The sequence below is a fragment of the Rhincodon typus genome, chromosome 29 (assembly GCF_021869965.1).
Source record: "Rhincodon typus isolate 14 chromosome 29, sRhiTyp1.1, whole genome shotgun sequence".
Classification (NCBI taxonomy): Eukaryota; Metazoa; Chordata; class Chondrichthyes; order Orectolobiformes; family Rhincodontidae; genus Rhincodon; species Rhincodon typus.
This window is the reverse complement of record NC_063360.1, coordinates 33,622,777-33,643,950: the sequence shown is the minus strand read 5'-3', so window position 1 is coordinate 33,643,950 and position 21,174 is coordinate 33,622,777. Positions and strand designations below refer to the sequence as shown.

The window sequence follows — 21,174 nt, the reverse complement described above, 5'->3', positions numbered from 1 at the left end:
GGGAGAAGGGGAGGGACAGGCGGTGAGGGGAGAAGGGGAGGGACAGGCGGTGAGGGGAGAAGGGGAGGGACAGGCGGTGAGGGGAGAAGGGGAGGGACAGGCGGTGAGGGGAGAAGGGGAGGGACAGGCGGTGAGGGGAGAAGGGGAGGGACAGGCGGTGAGGGGAGAAGGGGAGGGACAGGCGGTGAGGGGAGAAGGGGAGGGACAGGCGGTGAGGGGAGGGGGGAGAGAGACAGGCGATGAAGGGAGGGAGAGAGACAGGTGGTGAAGGGAGAGAGGGGAGGGAGGGACAGGTGGTGAAAGGAGGGAGGGGAGGAAACAGAGGGAAACAGAACGAGCAAGGAGTGGAGACAGACAGAGGGAGGGATGGTAGCAAAGGAGAGACAGGGGAAGGGGAGAAAAGAAGGGAGAAAGAAATAAGGGAGGGAGAAAAAGAATAGGAAATGAAGACTTTGCCTCCCTTGCAGGTTTCCAACCCCTCAGCTCTTGTCATGGATCGGTCATGATAACTGTCATGTACAAGATGGGGGTTACAGTAGAAATAGGTTTGGGATGCACTAGCCTCTGGCCTGGATGGGCAACAGCCTTTTGAAAGGTAGTTATGAAATGGCACCTGTTCAACCCCTTCAAAGAGGGAAACTAACAAGAAAAAGGAAAGGAAAATGGTAATAAAATACATCAATGCACTTCATCCAAGACAGAGGGGGAACCTATTCCAACTGCAATGCTTATGGCTCGTCCATCGTAGCTGTGCTTAAGGGATAAGACGATGACTAGAAGCAGCTGTTGGTTTGATGCCATTTGCAGTGGCTGGATCAAAACAATTAATCCAGTATCATGACTGAACTGGACATTTCTGCATTTTAACAGCGTAAAACATGTTTAAACAGTCCATGGAGAACGACAAGCAAATTTTTACGCAGTGACGTCAAGCAACAACTACAGAAACGAGCTAACTTTCCTCCCTTACTCCATTAACATGTACACACCAACAAAAGGCAATGATTCCTAAAACCCTAATGAAAAGAAATACGAGGCAAAGAATTTTTCTTTACACCAAGTGATCGTGAGCAGCAACATTGCCACCTTTCTTCATAGGCAGTCCCTCGAGACCAAGTGGAGTGCTGTGGGGTCCTGAGCACACCGAACAAGCCAATGCTGCAGCCACCCACCCTGACATGGGTGGTGTTTCACAAGGGTTGGGTGGAATACTGGGATTTTCACACAATATTTGCACTTGGCTAACACCTGGGCCCATCAGAGACCCTCAAGGTGGTGTCACATTTGCAGGTGCTTCTTCCCCAGTTTGGGTGGTCTGGGGTAGGAGATGCCCACAAGTTGGAGGGCACTTTGCTATCTTTTTCAGGGAGTTTTTGCAGACTTCGCTGAAAGGTTTTTTTTGCCCACCTTGTAATGGGGGTCAGTTAGTTCAGTTGGCTGGATGGCTGGTTTGCAGTGCAGAGTGATACCACCAGCTTTGGGTTCAATTCCCGCACTGGATGGGGTCAACATGAAGAATTCTCCTTTTCAACCTCTTCCCTCGCCTGAGGTGTGGTTGTCTCTCTCTTTATTGAGGGAGCAGCCCTATGATCCGATAGGATTCTAGCAACTTTTTAAATCGCTTGCCGTGATGAAGCTCAGTGCAGAGAGCTTCTTACAGGAGTCTGCTGTTAGACACCCGAGTAATGCAACCCACCAAAGCAGGTGACTTACCGTAACCGACACCCCAGTGCTAGAAGGGTGGTGCAAGTAGAGACAATGAATAAATTCAGAGAGAATTATTTTTATTCATTCAAAGGATGTAGGAGTCACTGGCCAGACCAGAAATTATTATCCATCCCTAATTACCCACAGGGCAGTTAAGAGTCAAACACACTGCTGCGGGTCTTGAGTCACATGTAGGTCAGACCAGGTGAGAACAGCAGATTTCCTTGTTGCCGGCATGGTGTGGAGCCAGGGCCTGGTGTGGACTGAAAGCAAGGTGCCAGCGTGCTCTGTCGTACTGAACTTATATTTCTGTAATGCTGGACATTTTATTCCTCTATCGTTTAAGATATTGTAACTAAAGAAGCTGTGCCAAGGTACTTTTGCACCTACGTCAGTGCAGTAATTGGTGACATATAAACTTTTCACTATACTCCTTGCATGTATGTAACAATAAGGCTATTCTATTCCGAAGAATATTAAAGACCAGCTATTTTTTCCCGACAATTAAAATTTTATTCTAGAATATTAATTAATATTAATTAATTATTAATATTAATCTAGAATTAAAATTCCACAATGAATTTGGGATTTGAACCCAGGTACACAGAATATTACATGGGTGTATAGATTAATAGTCTAGTGATAATACCACTAAGTCCTCAAGGGAAATAAACTTACAGTATTACAGGGACAGAGCAGGGCAATGGGCCGAACTATTTCTCTACTGAGGGCCAACATGAACTCAATGGGCCAAAAGGTCTCCTCTTGCGCATTATGATTAGACGCTTTGATACAGAGTACATTAATGGCAGGGGTAATATCATATAACCTATGAAGCACCAACAGACAATCGAATACCCTGTGACACAAACACAGAACGTAGTAACAGCAAGAGATCCAAATAGCCCAAGAAATATTTGATACAGAGCCATTGTCAATTTAGCTTTCCTTTCCACAACTTAACAATCATATGTGCATCAACATTAACTAAATTTCCTGACTTAAACCTCCAGAGCCGATATTATATATCCTGCAAATAACTAGAAACACGGATTTCAAAGTCAATAATTACTTTCTCAGACACTGCAGTCCCTAGAAAAGTTCAGAAAAATTTCCTTCTCTTCCAGCTTTTAAAATGGTTGATTTTAACACTGTCTGTATACCTAAAATATGTATCACAATGCTGGGGGTGCAACTTAAAATATCAGTATACACAGAAAAAGCTCTCCTTCATAGATAGTGTCTCACCCCATGTTATTTTGCTTACCTACATTTTTCCATACACAGTGATTAAGACTAAAAAAAAAAGTGGCAAATTCTATAATACAGTGGATAGCACTCTTTCCTCAGAAGCAGAACGTTGTGGGTTCAAGTCCCACTCCTGCAAAATGAACACAAGGGCTCAGGTGAAGATTCAACAACCAGTGAAAAGGAATTCCACCAACAATTAAAGGGAGAGCAAAATAGGAGTCTGCCAATTCCAAGTCTGAGTTTTACGAGACTATAGTTGCGCAAGGGTAAGTGGTGGAGTTGTGGTAATGTCACTGCATGAGCAATTCAGGAACACAGGCCAATGCTTGGGGTTTGAATCCCTCCACAGCAGATGATGAAATTTGAATTCAATAAATCCTGGATTTAAAAGCTAGCCAAAGTGACCATGTAACTACTGTTCATTGTCTCAAACACCTATGTGGTTCACTAACATCCATTAACAAAGGAAATTGCCATCCTTATCTTGGTCCGGCCTACATAACCACAGCTATGTGGTTCACTCATAACTGTCCTCTGGGCAATTAGCGATTAACAATAAATACTGGTTTAGCCAGCAACACCCGTATCCTATGACTGAGTAAACAAAGAGATAAAGCAGTCCGAGAGGCAACTCAATCAAGATGCCCAAAAACATTGAGGCTGGAGACAGTAAAGGGAGAGAAACTGTTTAAGATAGCTGAAGAGGTGACAACCAGAAACTGCAGAGTTAAAGTGTTTGGCAAAAGAACAGAGGCGGCCTAAGAAAAAAATGTTTTAATGCAGCACATAATTAGAACTTGCACTGTGTGATAGGGTGGTGCATATAGATTCAATAGTAACCTTCAAAAGGGAACTTGATAAATACCTGACATTAGCATAAATTGCTAAGACAGCACAAGAAAACAGAGCTGGAGACAGAGATAGTTCTTCAAAAACGGACAGCACAGACTCAATGGGCCAAATGGTCTCCTACTGAGCTGTAATGTTCAAAGTTCAGGCATTCCATAGTTTCAAGGTGTAGGGAAAGACAGAGTTAGAGTGGAAGATGATGCAATGTGGTTTGGTTTCAATACAGGGGATGGAGTAGAAATGAGCAGCAACAATTTGGAGTAGTGATGACTAGGGAAACAGAAAGGAAAAAAAGGACAAAGGAAGAATACAGGGAAACTGACAAAGATGAAAACTTTTTCATATTGAATAATATGGAAGTGACCCAGATTAAGTAAAAAAAAATCTGTACTAACAAGTGTTAGATACCACGTAGTTTCAAAACAGAAAAACACTGCAAAATCATAATATTTTGTAAGTGCAAATATCAGCAGTATCATTCTAATCCGGCCTTTGGATATCAGACTGATGCTCTGCAGCAACTTCATTCCTGAACGCCCTTGCCTTAAGCTCAGAAAGTATAAATTTTAAAGTCAAGACAGCAGGGAACCCAGACAGATGATAAATATATTCATGTCCCAGCAGATTTCTGGCCAGCCCTGTGCAGAAACTGATATTTAAAACATTTTCTCCACAGCGAGGGAAAGTGGATAAATTTTATCTGAGAGAAGTCAGGAGAATTTTGGGTAGCAGCACAAAATTCACCGACTCAACAAATGGTTGAAAAGTAAACTTTTCAAACCTGCACGGTCTATTCAGCAATTTGAGAATACACTTCTCTTCAAGTCCCTCCTCCTTCTGCAGTATGTTTAGAGAAAGACAAATGGACCTTTACTGTACAAAAGAGTTCAGTGGCAGCCTGTACTCTTCACATGCTGGAGTCATTGCATTTCTCTCCACCTCGGTCCAACCAGTTCATGCTGACCACAATCCCAAATAAACATAATAAAAGACATAAGCTAGTCCCACCTGGTTGTGCTTGGCCCATATCCCTTCAAATATTTCTTATTCACGTACTTATCAAAATGTCTTTTAAACGCTGTAACCATACCCACATCCTCTGGCAGCTCATTCCACACATGAACCACTCTCTGTGTAAAAAAAAAATTACCCCTCAGGTCTTTTTAAATTCTTTCTCCTCTCACCTTAAAAATATGCCACCTAGTCTTTAAATCCCCTATCCTAGGGAAAAGGCACTTCACCTGCTTCTCTCCAGCAGGCAGGCCTGTTGGTTCCTTTGGGTCCCCCCACCGTGAACACTGTCCCTAAAAAAGTGTTTCCCAAACCTTTGCCATGCAGATCCCTGGTGGATTGGGAACACATCTGTCAGAACTCGGTCAGAGGTCCACAATCACGATTGCTATCTCAGAATTCATGACTCCAATCTTCAGCCTGCAACTCCATTTGGGGTCCCAACTCTCCCAGTTTGGGAAGCCCTACCCTAAAGCCTTTGAAACTTGTTATATCTCTCCTCACCTTCAAAAAAGCTTCCCATTTCCTAAGTCATATGTTCCTCCAACTCGGGGCTCTTATGCATCTCAATTTTAATTGTTCCATCAGTGGTGGCTGTGTCTTCAGCTGCTGTGATCCTAAGCTCCAGAATTCCTTTCCCACACCTCTCTGCCTTTGCCATGTTGGTCATTTTCAGGCACTCCTTAAGATCTACCTGCTTGACAAAGCTTTTGGTCACCTGACCTACTATCTCGTTATAAAGCCCGGTGTCTTTTTTATCGTTCGTGCTGCCATGAAGTACTTTGGATATTTTATTACATTAAAAGAAACTGTACAAATAAATTGCTGCTGAAAAGAGACACATATTGTTGAAGTTCTTTATCTTGCATTATCAGGACAGACGCTAGCATACCAAGTTTCAAATGTGAACAATAATTAAAACGACAGAAGAGGCAGATTGGTTGACAAGCTGATTCTGATTGGCTGTGTTGCCATGAAAAAAGCTGTTTGTAATAGGCAGAGTGCAGACCGTACTCAGCTGGCCTTGTAAAAACCCAAAACAAAACACGTTAGATGTGCATCTGTAATTGGGCAACTGCTCCTGAACAATCCCAAGTCGGCTGATAGCTACCAGTTCAAGATAATCAGTCGAGCTCATAATATGGCTCATTTACACTTGCTAGAAGTGACATACATCTACAAGCAGGGACCAGTCCCCTGCAAATAAAAAGAATATGTTCAAGCCTTGCACATTTTTTGAATTACCTGGAAGCAAAGAGCCTATAGCTCCTTTTCTCCTTCTTGCTTTCTCCATGGCAACACCATGATTAAACAGATTGCCAAACAATCAGCACGCTTCTTCTCCTGTAGAATAAGTTACTGACACTGCTTGAAATTTGGAATTCTTGCATTCGCTCTAATCAATGCAAGACAAAAATCTTTGGCAACATATTTCTCTTTTCACCAATATTCAATTTCCATGCTGCCAAGCCACTGTAGCGTATTGTTGACAACATTAACTTCATTTTTAAAAAATGTAATCTTGTACCCTCGCTACTAAGAGGAACAACAAAATACGATCATCGCCATCACCATATTCTCCTGCAAGCCGCACATTGCCATGACTTGGCACATAATTTCTGCCATTCCTTCATCGTTGCTAGGTTAGTGCATCCACCATTATGTGGGAGCACTACTGCACCACAAGATGTAGTTTCTCAGACTAACACTGCCCCATTACAGAGAAAAGCAGACTTCTAAAAATCTATCCTTGTACATTAAACAATTGATGGATGCAAATTAGTAACTTTTTTTCATTTTGCTGCAGATTTGGAAGACAATTTGCATCTGTATAGTACCTTTAACATAATAAAATTCTTCAACGCATTTTATGTAGTAACCCAGTGATCATAATAACACAGGCATGTACATGGCAACAAATGTTTCTGCTAAGCTTTGCGCATGCAGCAGCCTCGAAGGTACCATGCAAAATACCGCACAGCTGCGCAAAATAATTTGTAGGTAAAGAACTGAAAAATATTGATCACATATAACTACATTTTAAGAGGAACAAAGATTGTGACATCTGGTATAGCGACACTGAACAGGAAATGTTGGCATAGCAATTCATAATGGCAAATGTTGACATAAAAAAACATGAAGAAAAATTGTGAAAGGGGAAGCAAAGTTTGTAGATAGGAACTGTGCTCATAGCACAAGAGCTGTAAAATCTAGGATTGTTTTCAATTAACAACAGCAATTATATTTCACAAAAGGTGTTTACACAGGAGCTCCAGAAAGAGTGAAAGGGGAAAACATGGATGAGACACAGTCCTAGAGCTCTTGATCTCCAAATACTTGTCCACCACTTTGACGGAAAGCCAATACATAGTTAAAACTAGACTTAGTTACATTATGTGCAAAGAATTAGTGCGTAGAGCAAGCAAAATGCTCCTCAGCGAGAGGGGTGAGTCTGGGTTGGAGGGGGACAGAGAAGCTGGGGGGGAAATGAGAGGAGTGGGGGGGTGAGGGGGGGAGAGAGAGAGAGAGAGAGAGAGAGAGAAAGAGAAAGAGAAAGACAAAGGAGAGAACAGGGACAGAAAGAAAAACTGGAAAATACTGAAGGGAAAAACTTGGCTCACAGCCAATTTTAACACTTTAGCACTTTCCATCCAATTTCTCCCATATCTGCAAGACTGAGCACCTAATTCCTGATCAACTATCTTAAATAAAAACAAACCACTGTTACGTATTTGTTTCCTCGTCAGTGAAAATTTAACTCTTCTGCATCATGTCTGACTTTTGCCAACAATGCAGCTCCCAGCTCAGCGCGGCAATAAATGAAGGTTAGTGATTTCTTAACAAATGGTCTGGCAAGGATGTACATTAGATAAGTCTCAATGAATATTATGGTTTGCAGACACGTGCTCCAACTGACAATGTTTTGAAGATTTTTTTTACTCTAACAGCACACTGCAGAATTTGGTATGATTGTAATATAAAAGATCATCTGGATCACTTCACAAGATATGCACATGAAAGAATGCCTTGCATTTATACAGCAATTAAAAATTTCACATCTGTCTCTTAACATGTCAAGCACTCCACACATGATGAATCATTTTGAAATGCGATGATTCTGATAGTTACAAAACGTAAAAGCCATTTGCATACTCTGAGATCCTACAAACTGCAAAATTTTGAAGGATCACCTGATTTGCAGTGACATCAGTAGAAGACTGAACAGTAGCCAGGTCACTGGGGGTGTTTTCTTCTCCTCGAAGGTGTGGTGGAATCTTTGAAACATCCACTTAAACAAGCAAATTGGGCCTCTGTTTAAACTGGTCAATTCAGAGAATGTGAGAACTTTAACAAATGTGTGCTTGAGGAGAAAGGGGAATACTAGAGGTATAATAATAAGCGAGCAAGTACCAGGAGTCAGGACAACTGCTCAGGCAGAGTATAAAAACCAACACATACAGGTTAGGTCAAATAGCATGCTTTCCTATTCTGAGAGATTTCAGGACATAGCTTCTGACAAGGCAACTCTCCCTCACTATCGTACTGAAGCTATCTACTTAAATTACGTTTTATACTAAAGGAGAAAAGGCGAAAACAGCTGAGCACTACAGGTTCCCAAGCATCTAGCAATTTAAAATAGGCACATATTTGTTTTTATTTGGTGAGATCACTCCCTGCCATGCATGTATGTCAGTTCATACAGGCACAAATGAGCAACCTGATGAGGTCAGAAGATTATGTTAAGATGATTCTCAGTCTAGCTAACAGCACATGGTGTTGTTCAGTGAGTGCTACCCAATCACAGAATAACATTGAGTCATTTATTTTGGGTTTTATAAGTACAGGCCAGTGGGGACTATTATAAACCGGCCAAGGGACTTGTTTGATTCAATCTTTCAATCGTTGGGACTTCCTTGCTGCAAGTCAGGCAGGATCTGGAGTAGTGTATATAGTTTTGGTCTCCTTACACAAGGAATGATCTGCTTGCTAAAGAGGAAGCAAACAGCCAAAGTCAAGCAGGTGGATCCCTGTCACGACAGGATTGCCTTGTGAGGAGACTGGGTCTGCACTCTCTGGAGTTTAGAAAAATGACAGGTGATCTAACTGAAACATACAAAATTTTTTTACAGGGCTCGACAGGAAGATGTGTTCCCTTGGCTGGGGTTATTTAGTGTTCAGGCTCAGAGTAAGGAGTAGGACATTTAGGACCGCAGAAAGGAGGTAATACTTCACTCAGAGGGCAGGAAAACTTTAGAATTTCCTACCTCAGTTGGTTGTGGAGGGTCAGTCATGAATACAAGACAGAGGTCGATTTCTAGATATTAAAGACATCAAGGGAAATGGGGATTGCGGAGGGAAACGGTGTGCAGGTGGAAGATCAGACACCACCTAGTCGAATGGGTGAGCAGGCTTGAGGGGCCAAATAGCTTCCTCTTACTCTTATTTCTTCTGTTCCTAGTTACGAGCCTGCATAACAGGCATCATGTTGGCACTGAAATTCATACATAGCACTGTTCAATTGTGCGGTAGACAGATTGGTTTTTGGACAAAATTTGGCATTCTTGCATCTGTCCTGAAGAGTGGAAAATGAAAAGTTTTGACATGTTTCTCTTTCAACAACATCAAGTTCTGTACAGCTGAGTGAGTGTTTAAATTATATTGTTAAAACATGTAGTCAAGTGTGAAAGTGTGAAACTACAACTTCCAATTCTGAAATAATAGTATATCCCTTTAAGCTGCCTTCAAAACATCCAAGATTTGGTTTAAAAGTCCACTATAATTGCTTACCAAAGCTTTCATTAACCGTGTTTTTATGCACAGAAAGGAGTGCTGCTTATAGCAAATATACAACCAGTGGGTAATAGACCACTGATGACTAGATTCAAAGCCCATTCTTATGGCTTAAGCACATGATGAAGACTTGATACTTCATGACAATACTGAAGGAGTGTTGCGAGTCTTCAGTTTGATAAGATATGACATCAAGACTCTTTTAGTCCATGCAGGTAATTGAAGTGCACATCATCACATTCTTAACCTGAATGTCCTGGCCAACACACTCAATATTTATGGAGCTGTTTACAGAAGTGCGTTAGGACACCTCAGAGCACGTACACGTAATAAAACAATTTACACACAGCAAGGTATCACAAACAGCAATGAGACGTCTACGCCAAAGCTAGTGCTCAGTGGAACACATCATATATTGACTTTGATTAATTCAACTTCCAGCACATTTGTTATGACAGAAAGAGGTGAATGGGTGGGGAAGGGGGGAGCGGCCAAGAAGACAGACGGAAAGAGATAATTAAAACTGCCACTTAAAAGTCACCACTGGCCTACACACTTACAAATTTGTTCTCGATGGATTCCCACTTCAGTTCATCACACCACCCACACCAAATAATAAAAAAAAAATTAAAGTCTTGGTAAAAGAATGCTCAGCTCAGTCCAATAACTCTATTGACAGAAAAATTACCACCCTGGGGAACTTTCACCAGACTCCTGGCCAGTATTCAACACCAGTGAGGAAAAGCAATTATCTGGTCATTGCCACATTGTTGCTTGTGGGAGCTTGCTGTGCACATATTGGCTGCCACGTTTCCTACAATGACAACAGTGACCACATTTCAAAAAACGCTTCACAGACTGTAAACCACAATTAGTGATGTCTAGTGGCCATGAAAAGTACCATATTAATGCAACTCCCTTTCTCCAGGATGAAACACTAGTATCCAGAACTCCAGCAAAACAGCTCATACACCTGAATTCTAACAGCAATATGGAATTTCTTATATAAAAAAAATTTCAGGGCAAGCACCTGTACAATGCCGGTCGAACCAAACACATCATTCACAATATTTTTGAAACCAAACAACGGGATTGGGGTGGAGGGTAAACTAAATAAAGCAGCAGCACTTAAAAACTGGATTATAAAGGAATATCAACAAAAGTGTTCAATAAAATCTATTTGATACACTTTGCAGTTGTGAAAGTGACTCTTATTTACTAGCCAGCTTGCCTTGAGCAGCAAAGAATCATCTACTGGATGACAATGTATTCTCACCCACTGCGGTCAGATCTGACTGTAATCTATACTTCCACAGGTGAAAGATCTTCGCCCACAAGAATAACACTGTCACCACATGATACAAAAAAACTCTTTAAAATGCACATTTCCATCTATAATATTGGGATAACTTTAAATTCTATATTACTGCATTCTCTAAAATAATGGGGCACACTTCATAAGTGATATTTTCTCCCATGAAAGATATCTTAAAAAGATGAAACGCTAGCAAGGGGCGGAGATAAATCACATCGCAATGTGTTTTTTTTTTAAAAAGTAGGAATGGAAGTCTCTTAAAGTCACAGACACAACTTTCACCAGAACCCAGTTTACAAAAACATTTTAATGATCCAACTTTTGACACAAAGAGCCACCATATAACCATGAATCAGTGAAATTCAACTTTATATTACATGGAATCTCAAGCTGTGCCTAATGCTTTGGGAATGCCATCTTATCCATTTTCAATGCACTGACCGAACAAGTCAAATCTCCTTTTTATTACACGGGATTTTCACTGGTATTCTGGGGATTCAAACAACTTTTGAAAAGTGGATCAGTGGTCATGTCCAGATTCATACACTTAACCAAGAAATCATCATAATCACTAACAGATTAGAATGTGTCTGGGAGATAAAAAAAAATCTCAAACAGTAACAGAAAATTCTGGAAATAGAGGTATTTTAATACCTGCAGTGTTTTATAACAAGTCAGTATTTTCAAGGTTCCGATAATAGAAACCTGTGTTTTCACAAATTAATCTCATACTATTTCCAAATCAAACCATCACAATCTGTCAACCTGTGTATTAATCCCAATGAGGAGCTTTAACATTATGTCTTTTGAAACGCACACAGGCAATTAAAATTGATGTTTTCTCTCCTTAAATAACCTGCATCTGTCCTGCCTTCTCACCAATGTGATTTACTCTGACTGTAACATTCAAAACAGATCTTTAGTTACAGGTCTAAGCAGAATTGGGAAATCGGTTTGAATGTCAGAATGGTAAAAGAACAACTTCACATTGCAAGAGGGTTTTTTTTTAAATTGAACATTAAAGAAAACAGGCCCTGTCCATGCTTCATCCCCGACTCTCGATTTTAGCTGCAGCCAGACTCCTGTGAGGCGTCGCCCTTACCCTCTCTAATCCAAACCCAGGCTTTGGGGTGCACATTAGGCCGTAAACTACAGCAATCTGGAAGAAGAGGTTGACAGGACTAAATTTTCACACAAATTAGCAGAATTTTAGAAGGAAAAACGCACCCATGTCAGAATAAATTAGCTGTAAACCTTAATGACTGTGAAGTTACAAAGCTTGATTTAGTTTGAAGGTTTTTAAACACTTACCTTTTGGTTCTGTTGGGCCAATATTGGCCAGGATGAAGAGGGTCACCATGGCTGATATCAAAGTCTTCCTCCCCATCCTGGAACTGGAATCCTCCTGGTGCAGTTCAAAATCAAAACCCACGTTCCCCACAAACACACAGGCCTTGGATACAATTGAATAAAAACTAAAATAAAACTCAGGGATGTAGAGCAAGCCTATTAAAAGTTGTTTTTGGGAGAGCACTTCGAACTGGCAGTTTTTAAAAAAAGTAATCTCTCAAAGAATAACAACTATTTTAGGCACCCCCCAAAATGAAATTTTCTTGAATCGTCTCTGAACAAATATTAAATAAAGTGATCTTGGCAGTTACATTGGAACAAATCCTTCATTATGTCCATGAGGGTGGGGGAATAACTGTACTTTTCAACCCCTGTGTCCACAAAGTCTTTTTTGGTGAGATTGTTGGGGAGAACAAGGTGGAAAAAAAAACTCCCCTCTCCTTTATTTTGTCTTTGGAGGATTAATTTTTCCACAGCAGAAGAAATCTTCCTCAATCTCCTTCTTCTGCAAAAAAAAAAGCTCTGGAAATCACATTGGAGTTGTAAAGCTTGTGGCTTCACTGCAAAGTCCCCAGTGCAAGAAAGCCCTCATTTCCTTCTCTTTTATATCATATTCAAACTCCTTTTATATATTTATATTTCCTTTTAACTCGATGATATCACGGGAAGATGAAACTGTCCGCTTTCTTCCCCCACATTACCAGTCCTGAGGAGAGAGAATTAAAAATAAAATCCCTTCAGGAAACAATCTGTTGAGAAAACGACAAACATAAACCAAAATATCCTCCAAGACAATTTTCCTTGAGCCGATATCAACTTGATTTTCTTTGGCTTTCTGCCTAGGCTTCCTCTTTTTTTTTCCTCTATTGCAAAGTCGCCCAAAGAAAATATCAAAGAGATCTCTAATTCACCATTGGAACAAAACAAAAAAAAATGTTTAATAAATTATCAGAACACCAGGCGCCAAACTGCATAACAAAATCCTTCAAGGTATTTTCCCCTTTTGGCTTCAACACATTCCAAAGTGATTTTCTTTTTTCCCAATTATTTTTTTCCTCTTTCTCTGTGTTTCTTCTTTGTAAAATAAATTGAAATGTAATTGTTCTTTTTTTTGAGGGAGCGGAACTGGTGGACAAGCAACAAAATAAAAATACGATTTTGAGGAGCAGAGGAGCCTTGAACCTTAAACCATGCGCAAACTTCTTCTGGCTGTGTCGAGTAAACAAGCACCGCCAGCCCAGGGAGGAGAGGGAGGGGAGAGCAAGTGAGCCTCGACAACTACAAAAATCTGAACCAGGAGTTAACAGTTTCATGGACTGGACTGTTAAAAACCGAGAGAGAAAGAGAGAGAGAGAGAAATCTAAAATCTGGACTGTGGATGCAAGAAGATAGCAAAGAAAACAGGTTTGACAAGAATACAGTGTTTCGGAGACATTGAAAATGTGAGTGGAGCCACATCACGTTGGATTGGACTGAAGGCAAAACAACAATTCAGAGATGAGATAATATTTATTCGTAAAGGATATTTTGAAATATTACATAATCAAAGCAAGATATCAATGTTTGATGAGTATGTGTACTTTTATTTAATCCTGCATTTCAACAGATGCGTTAATGTTTTTTAATTCCCTTCCAATGCTCTCCTCATCAGACCTCCAATTCCTTCATAAATCTGAGCCCACTCAAAACTTTCTGATCTGTATCCCAACTCGCACCAAGTCCTGTTTACCCATCACCCCAGTGTGTATTGACCTACATTGGCATCAACTTTGAAAATAACTTGATTTAAAATTCTCATCCTTGTTTCAAAGTCCTCTATGACCTGTACCCTCCCTTTTTGTGTCATCCATTTCTGTAATGAGGAAAGAAACTAACTTGCTGTCCTTGCTATTCTGGCCTACATGTGACTCCAGATCCATAACAATATGGTTGACTGTTTTCTGCACTCTGAAATGGCTAGCAAGCCATTCAATTTAAGGGCAACTGATCCTGCCATCAACATCCACATCCCAAGAATGGATAGTAACCCCAGCCCCATGATGATCTTTGAGATATCTGTGATCTTGGAATCCTGACCTCCTACAAAACCCCTTTTTCTGTTGCTCCACTATTAGGAGCTGTGCTCAGTTGTTCAGATACGAAGCCCTGAGATTCCTTCCTAAATCTCACCGTCCCCCTATCACTCTCTCACCCCTTCTTTTGGATGAAATTGTTTGCTCATCTCTTTCATGCAGTCTGAAGTGTTGTTTGATAACTCTCTAGTGCAGCACTTTGAGGTGTATTCCTATATCAAAGGTATCATTATTACTGAACATTGTAGACAAATTAGTGAATTTTTTATTCATTCATGGGATTCATTCAGCATTTATTGACCATTCCCTAATTGCCCAGAGGGCAAATCACCGTGGGTCTGGAGACACAAGTCAGCCAGACCAGGTAAGGTTAGTAGTTTCCTTCCCTAAGGGGCATGAATGAACCAGATGGATTTTCCCCCCTGACAATTGACAATGGTCTCACGGAGTCTTAATTCCAGATATTTATTGAATTCAAATTCCATCATCTCCCATGGCAGGACTCGAACCCGGATCCGAAGAACATTACCTGGGTTTCTGGATTTACAGTTCAGCAACAATACCACTAGGCTATCATCTCCCCTACCAATTAAAAAAGGAATTAGTTAAAAAAAACTTGAATATTTATAAGCACCTTTCATGACCTCCTTCACCCCAATACATTTTACAGCCAATTAAGTACCTTTTGGAGTGTCCTCAGTTTTGTCACTGTAGCCAATTTAAACTTGTTAATTGATCATATGCTCATATATTGTGCAATGTATTCTCAAACTGGATTTTTAAAATGTTTTGCTGTCTGTACAAATATTTATTCAATCTGCGCTAAATTTTCACTTTGAGTAACTATATATTTTTGGCATTTTGCGTATCCAGTGTCAGCATTGAGCTATCAGTCAGGAATACCATTTGTTAAATACTCCACTCCAACAAAGTGCCTATTGCCCCAGCTGAAAAGAGTTCCCCCTATTGGATCTGTGTGGTATTTTTCAGATTTTACACCAACCTAAGTGTCCTGAGGAAGGGTCACCAGACCCAAAACGTTAACTCTGGTTTCTCTTCACAGATGCTGCCAAATCTGCTGAGCTTTTCCAGCTTCTGCTTTTGTTTATGATTTACAGCATCTGCTGTTCTTTTGGTTTTTATTCAGTGTATTAAAAACTCTATTGTTTCTATGCTAATTTGCACCAAGTCCCATTCACCCAAGACCCATGTGCTCACAGAACTACATTGGCTCCCAGTCACAAAATAGCATAATTTTAGAATTCTCCTTCATGTTTTCCAATTCCTCCATGTTCTTACTCCTCCCTTTCTCTGTAATCTCCTCCAGCCCAAAGACCCACTGAGATATCTCCATATGTCCAATTTTTATCTTTCGTGGATTAACAATTTTAATCATTTCACCATGCATTCAGCTGTTTTGACCTTAAACATTGGACTAACCTGCATAACCCACCTCAGCTCCTCTATCTTTCTCTCCCCCTATCCTCCTTTAAAATAGTACTTAAAACTTACTTTTTTGACCAAGTTTTTTGTCCCCGTCCTAATATCTCTTTGTATGGCTCAGGGTCAAATTTTATTTCCTTATGCATTGGTGAAGTAGCTTGAGATTTTTTACCACATAAAGGCACAATAAAAGCAGAAGGTTTTGTTGCTAAATTCCCTCCCTTACAGCATGGTCAGGGTTTGAGCCACATGAACTGTAGCAGCTCAAGATGACAGCCCATCAATACCTACTCAAGAGCCATTGGCAGTATAATGGCTCAGCGGTTAGCACTACTGCCTCACACTGCTAGAGACCTGGGTTCAATCCCAGCCTTGGGTTATTATCTGTATGGAGTTTGCTCTAGGTTTCTTCCCACAGAATAAAGATGTGCAGTTAGGTGGATTGGCTATTGCAAAATCACCCATAGTTTTGGGATGTTTAGGTGAGATGGATTATCCATGGGGCAATGCAGGGTTACAGGGATAGGGTAGGGGGTGGGTCTGCGTGGGATGCTGCTCAGAGGGTTGTTGTTGATTGGCCTGCTTCTATGATTAAGAATAGGTAATAAACGCTGGTCTTGCCAGGGATGTCCCACATTCCATAAGCAAAATGATTCTGGGTGGAAAGGTGGCAAAAATGTTAGTGTTGTGGAAATTACAAACTAAGGCCATTGGACCTGTATGACTAGACATGGCAAGACAGACTGTTTCATTTTTACCCTCTGTGACCAAGCCACTGTGTGTTCACTGTAGCATCTTCACTACCAACCTTCCCATAAATGTTACAAGCAAGGGTCTGAATAGAAGGTACTTCTTCAGTAAGGCAGCCACAGTCAGTAAAATCCAGTCTGATGATGAGAGTCTCCGAAATCATGGTAAAATGATGTGAAAAATACAATTACAAAAAACAAATTTGCTGGAATTAGCTCATTAACATTCTGTGATTAGGTAGCACTTCTATGACAGGACATTACCGTAATATTTTGATTAATTTAAAGGCGCACATTTTTGCGGGAATTAATCTTTAATCATCTGGCAGCAAATGTTTCCAGGCTAAACATCATTTGACTCCCAATGAGGCAAATATGTGTATGCACCCTTCTTAGTGCCAAAATATTATACAAGTGTTTTACTCTGCTTGTACAGACAGTACTTAGACAGTGCTTCACCAGCACACACATGCATGCACTGCAGCATGCTTCATCTTGTTTATCCTTCAAGCTGACCCAATGAATCTATGCTTAGTGGGCTACAGAAATACAGAGAAAAAGAAGGTTGCAGGTTCTATCCAAACCTTTTCAATCTTATCCAGTGTTTGCAGCAGGAGCTTTACAATTATCTTAGCATTCCACCCCAGCTATAAAGAAGAAGGAAACGAGCAGACAATGGTCTTATTCAGATAGCTAACCAGTAATAAAAACAGGAATTGTTGGAGGCCATGGAAAAATGTTTAGACCCTGGGACAAGAGTCAGCTCATTCAGGTGATGTGGAGGAAAAGAAGTTGCACCAAAGTAATCTGGCTCCCTAACCACCATGCCTGATTCTGAATGAATCCAATTGATCATAAATGCAGTCCACATCAAGTGAATTGCTGCCGAAGTTTGGAAGAATTAGGCTCAGAGCCTGCCATTATTTATTACCATATTATCTTTTCTCTTACTTAATGAATTTCATTATCCTTACCCTGGCCTGCTTTATTTTTATGATTTGCCTCTTTGAGCATCCTCACCTTCGTATATTACCCGTTAGCTTTCTTCAAATCTGTGCCTAGTTCTAATTTTGTAACTAAACAGAAACAGAAGCAAAGACAGAAATAAAAACAAAAACAGAAATTGTTGGAATAGCTCAACATCTGTGGAGAGAAATCAGAGTTAACGTTTTGGGTCAAGTGACCCTTCCTCAGTTCCCTCACTCCACAGATGCTGCCAGACCTGCTGAGCTTTTCCAGGAATTTCTGTTTTTGTTTCTGATTTACAGCATCTGCAGTGTTCTCAGTTTTTATTTAATTTGTAACTGTCTTTTTGTGTTTTGTGAGTTCATAGTACAAACGTCAAATTAAAGCCCACCATCAATTTGTTGTGTTATACTGTATTAGCCTAATTTGAGTTTGCCAACGGACAAAGTCACACTAGAATGTTGAAAGCATAAAAGTCTAGCCTGAAATAAGAACAGTAATGATCCCTGATGTGGAGTGATCATCTTATTAGCAAAGGCTACAAGTTGGGACTCTACTCACTGGAGTTTAGAAGAATGAGAGGTGATCTCATTGAAACATACAGGATTCTTAAGAGGCTTGACAGGGTAAATGCTGAGAGAATGTCTCCCCTCAAGAGAGTCTAGGACCAGAGGGCAAAGTCACAGAATAAATGGGATGCCATCTTAAGATTGAGATGAGGACAAATTTCTTCTCTTGATGGGTCGTGAGTTTTTGGAACTATTTTCCACAGAGAACTGTGGGGCAGAGTCCTTGTGTATACTTAGGGCTGAAATAGATGTATTCTTGATCAGTAGGGAATCAAGTATTATGGAGAAAATACAGGAAAGTAGATGTGAGGAATGTCGGATCAGCCATGATCATATTCAATTATGGAGCAGGCTCAAGTGGTTGAATTGCCTACTCCTTTCCCTATTTCCTATGATCTTAACAGAAAAGCTGGAATCATTCAGCAGGTTGGGCAGCATCAGTGGAGAGGAACAGGTAACACTGACAATTCAAAGAAGAAAGAGGAGTTGCGCCCTGTGCCATGGCCAATATCACTCAAAAACAATTGATCTGATTGTTGATACACTACTGTTTGTGGGAGCTTGCTGTGTGCAAACTGGCTACCGTGTTTCCTGCTTTGCGGAAAAAGTTAACATTTCAAGTTTCCTGCATATAAACTGACGTTTTCCCAGTCACCAGCAGTTCTGAGGAAGGGACACCGGACCCAAAACGTTAACTCTGATTTTTTTCTTCACAGATGCTGCCAGACCTGCTGAGATTTTCCAGCAATCTTGTTTTTGTTCCTGATTTATAGCATCCACAGTCCTTTCGGTTTTTATACAGTATTTAACTCACTGCCACATCTCTTCCAGGCATGCCCACCTTGAAGAAGTTCTGCTCCTCTCTCCAACGGGATTTCTGTTCCAATCTTTCTTCTTGCCCACCGACATTAATTTCACTGTCACTCCTGGTGTTTGACCAGGTATTTGCTAAAACTCGTTTCCACAGACATACCACATTCCTCAGTGACTGCTTCTGGCTCAGACTCACCCCACGTGGATTCCAACTGAAGTTTCATCCCTCATGTTTTGAATCCTCCCAGAATCACAGGTATCTCTGTGATGTTCAATGTTCCACAGACAGCTGCTCTCGCCGCATCCTGAGATCCACACTCAGTGCCATGCGGTGCCACATGCACACTCTCAACCTTTCTCTTCAACAGCATCGCAACGCACTGGCTCAGGGCTGCACCACTCCGCAGTTCCACCTCATACTCCGGCCCATTCATCATGCTAACAAGAAACTTTTTCTTTTCCTTTCAGGCATCAAGGCTCACAAGATGCAACAACTCGAAGATAACCATGGCACTCCAGAACCTTCCTCTCCTCCCCTTCCCTCTGACTCCATCCCCGCTCCCAACCCCACCTCCTGTCAAGTATTCACCATGCCCACTAACCTTCCGCTGTCTGATGCTGAACATTCTGTGCTCAGAAAAGGCCTCAGCTTTATTCCTCTGTGTCCCCACCTTGACGAATTTTGGGCGTGACGTGATGCCAAACTCTTCTTCTGCCGTCTTCGCCTCCATGCCCATGCCCATGACTCTTGCCCCAGGCAAGAGACCTCTCCCCGTCCCATAGACCCTTTCACCCAGTTCCAACACTCTCCCTCCACCTGGACCCCTCCCTCTGGCCTTTTACCTGTACTCAATCTGTTCATTGAGAACTGTCGACATGATATTCGTTGCCTCAATTTCTCTGCCCCCTCACCAAATTCAACCTATCTCCCTTCAAACTGATTGCACTCCATGCGCTCAAATCGACCCTGACTTTGTTATTAAGCCTGCCAATAAGGGTGGTGCTGTTGTATTCTGGCGTACTGACCTCTACCTTGCAGAGGCTGAGTACCAGCTCTCAGATACCTGCTCCTACCTTCCCCTGGACCATGACCCCACCGTGACACATCAGGTCATTGTATCTACTACAGTAACTGATCTAATTTCATCCGGTGATCTCCCCCGACTCTGCTTCCAAGTTGATAGTTCCCCAGCCCCGCACAGCTCACTTCTACCTCCTCCCAAAAATCCACAAACAGGACTGTCTGGGCAGACCAATTGTTTCAGCCTGCTACTGCCCCACAGAACTCATCTCTTCCTACCTTGACTCAGTCTTCTTTCCCCTCGTCCAATCCCTGCCCACGTACATCCTTGATTCCTCTGATGCCTTATGCCAGTTTCAAAACTTCCAGTTTGCCGGTTCCAGCTGCCTCCTATTTATCATGGACGTGCAATCCCTTTACACGTCTTTCCCCACCAGGAGGGTCTTAGGGCTCTCCGCTTCTTCCTGGAGCAAAGACCTGAACCATCCCCAACCACCACCACCCTCCTCCGCTTGGCCGAGCTCATCCTCACCCTGAACAACTTCTCTTTTAACTCTTCTCATTTTCTTTAGGTAAGAGGGGTTGCCATGGGTACCTGCATGGGCCCTAGTTATGCCAGTCTCTTTATGGGGTTCATGGAACATTCCTTGTTCCAGTCCTACTCCAGCCCCCACCCGATACATTGATGATATCATCTGTGCTGCTTTCCTCTCTGGCCTGGAATTGGAAATCTTCATCGATTTCGCCTCCAACTTCCACCCTGCCTTCACTTTCACCTGGTCTATCTCTGACTCTTCCCTTCCCTTCCTTGACATTTCTGTTTCCATTTCTGGGGATAAACTGGCCACTAATATCCACTACAAACCCACTACAAACTGACTCCCACAGCTACCTGGACATTACATCCTCACACCCCACTTCCTGTAAAGACTCCATCCCATTCTCTCAGTTCCTCCGTCTCTGTTGCATATGTTCAGATGAGGCCAACCTCAACAAGGGAGCTTCTGAAATGTCCACCTTCTTCCTCACCCGAGGATTCCCCAGCACTGTTGTCGACAGGGTCCTCAACCGGGTCTGACCCATTTCCTGCATTTCCACCCTCTCTGCAACAGCGACAGCGTTCCCCTTGTCCTTACCTACCATCCCACCAGCATCCACATCCAGAAGATCATCAGAAGCCATTTCCGCCACCTCCAGCAATATGCCACCACCAGACACATATTCCCCTCCGTGCTCCCTTTTCCGCCTTCCGCAGGGACCTTTCCCT

At 41.7% G+C, this 21,174-nt stretch overlaps 1 protein-coding gene across 1 annotated transcript in view; it reads right to left on the bottom strand.

The window, feature by feature from the left end:
* Window positions 1-13,478, bottom strand: part of LOC109915409 (insulin receptor-like) — a 272,296-nt gene extending 258,818 nt beyond the window's left edge. Inside the window, exon 1 of the mRNA XM_048613938.1 lies at window positions 12,236-13,478. Within this exon, the coding sequence (XP_048469895.1) occupies window positions 12,236-12,311 (76 nt within the window). The 5' untranslated portion in view covers window positions 12,312-13,478. The remainder of the gene's footprint in view (window positions 1-12,235) is intronic.
* Between the last annotated feature and the right edge of the window lie 7,696 nt (window positions 13,479-21,174).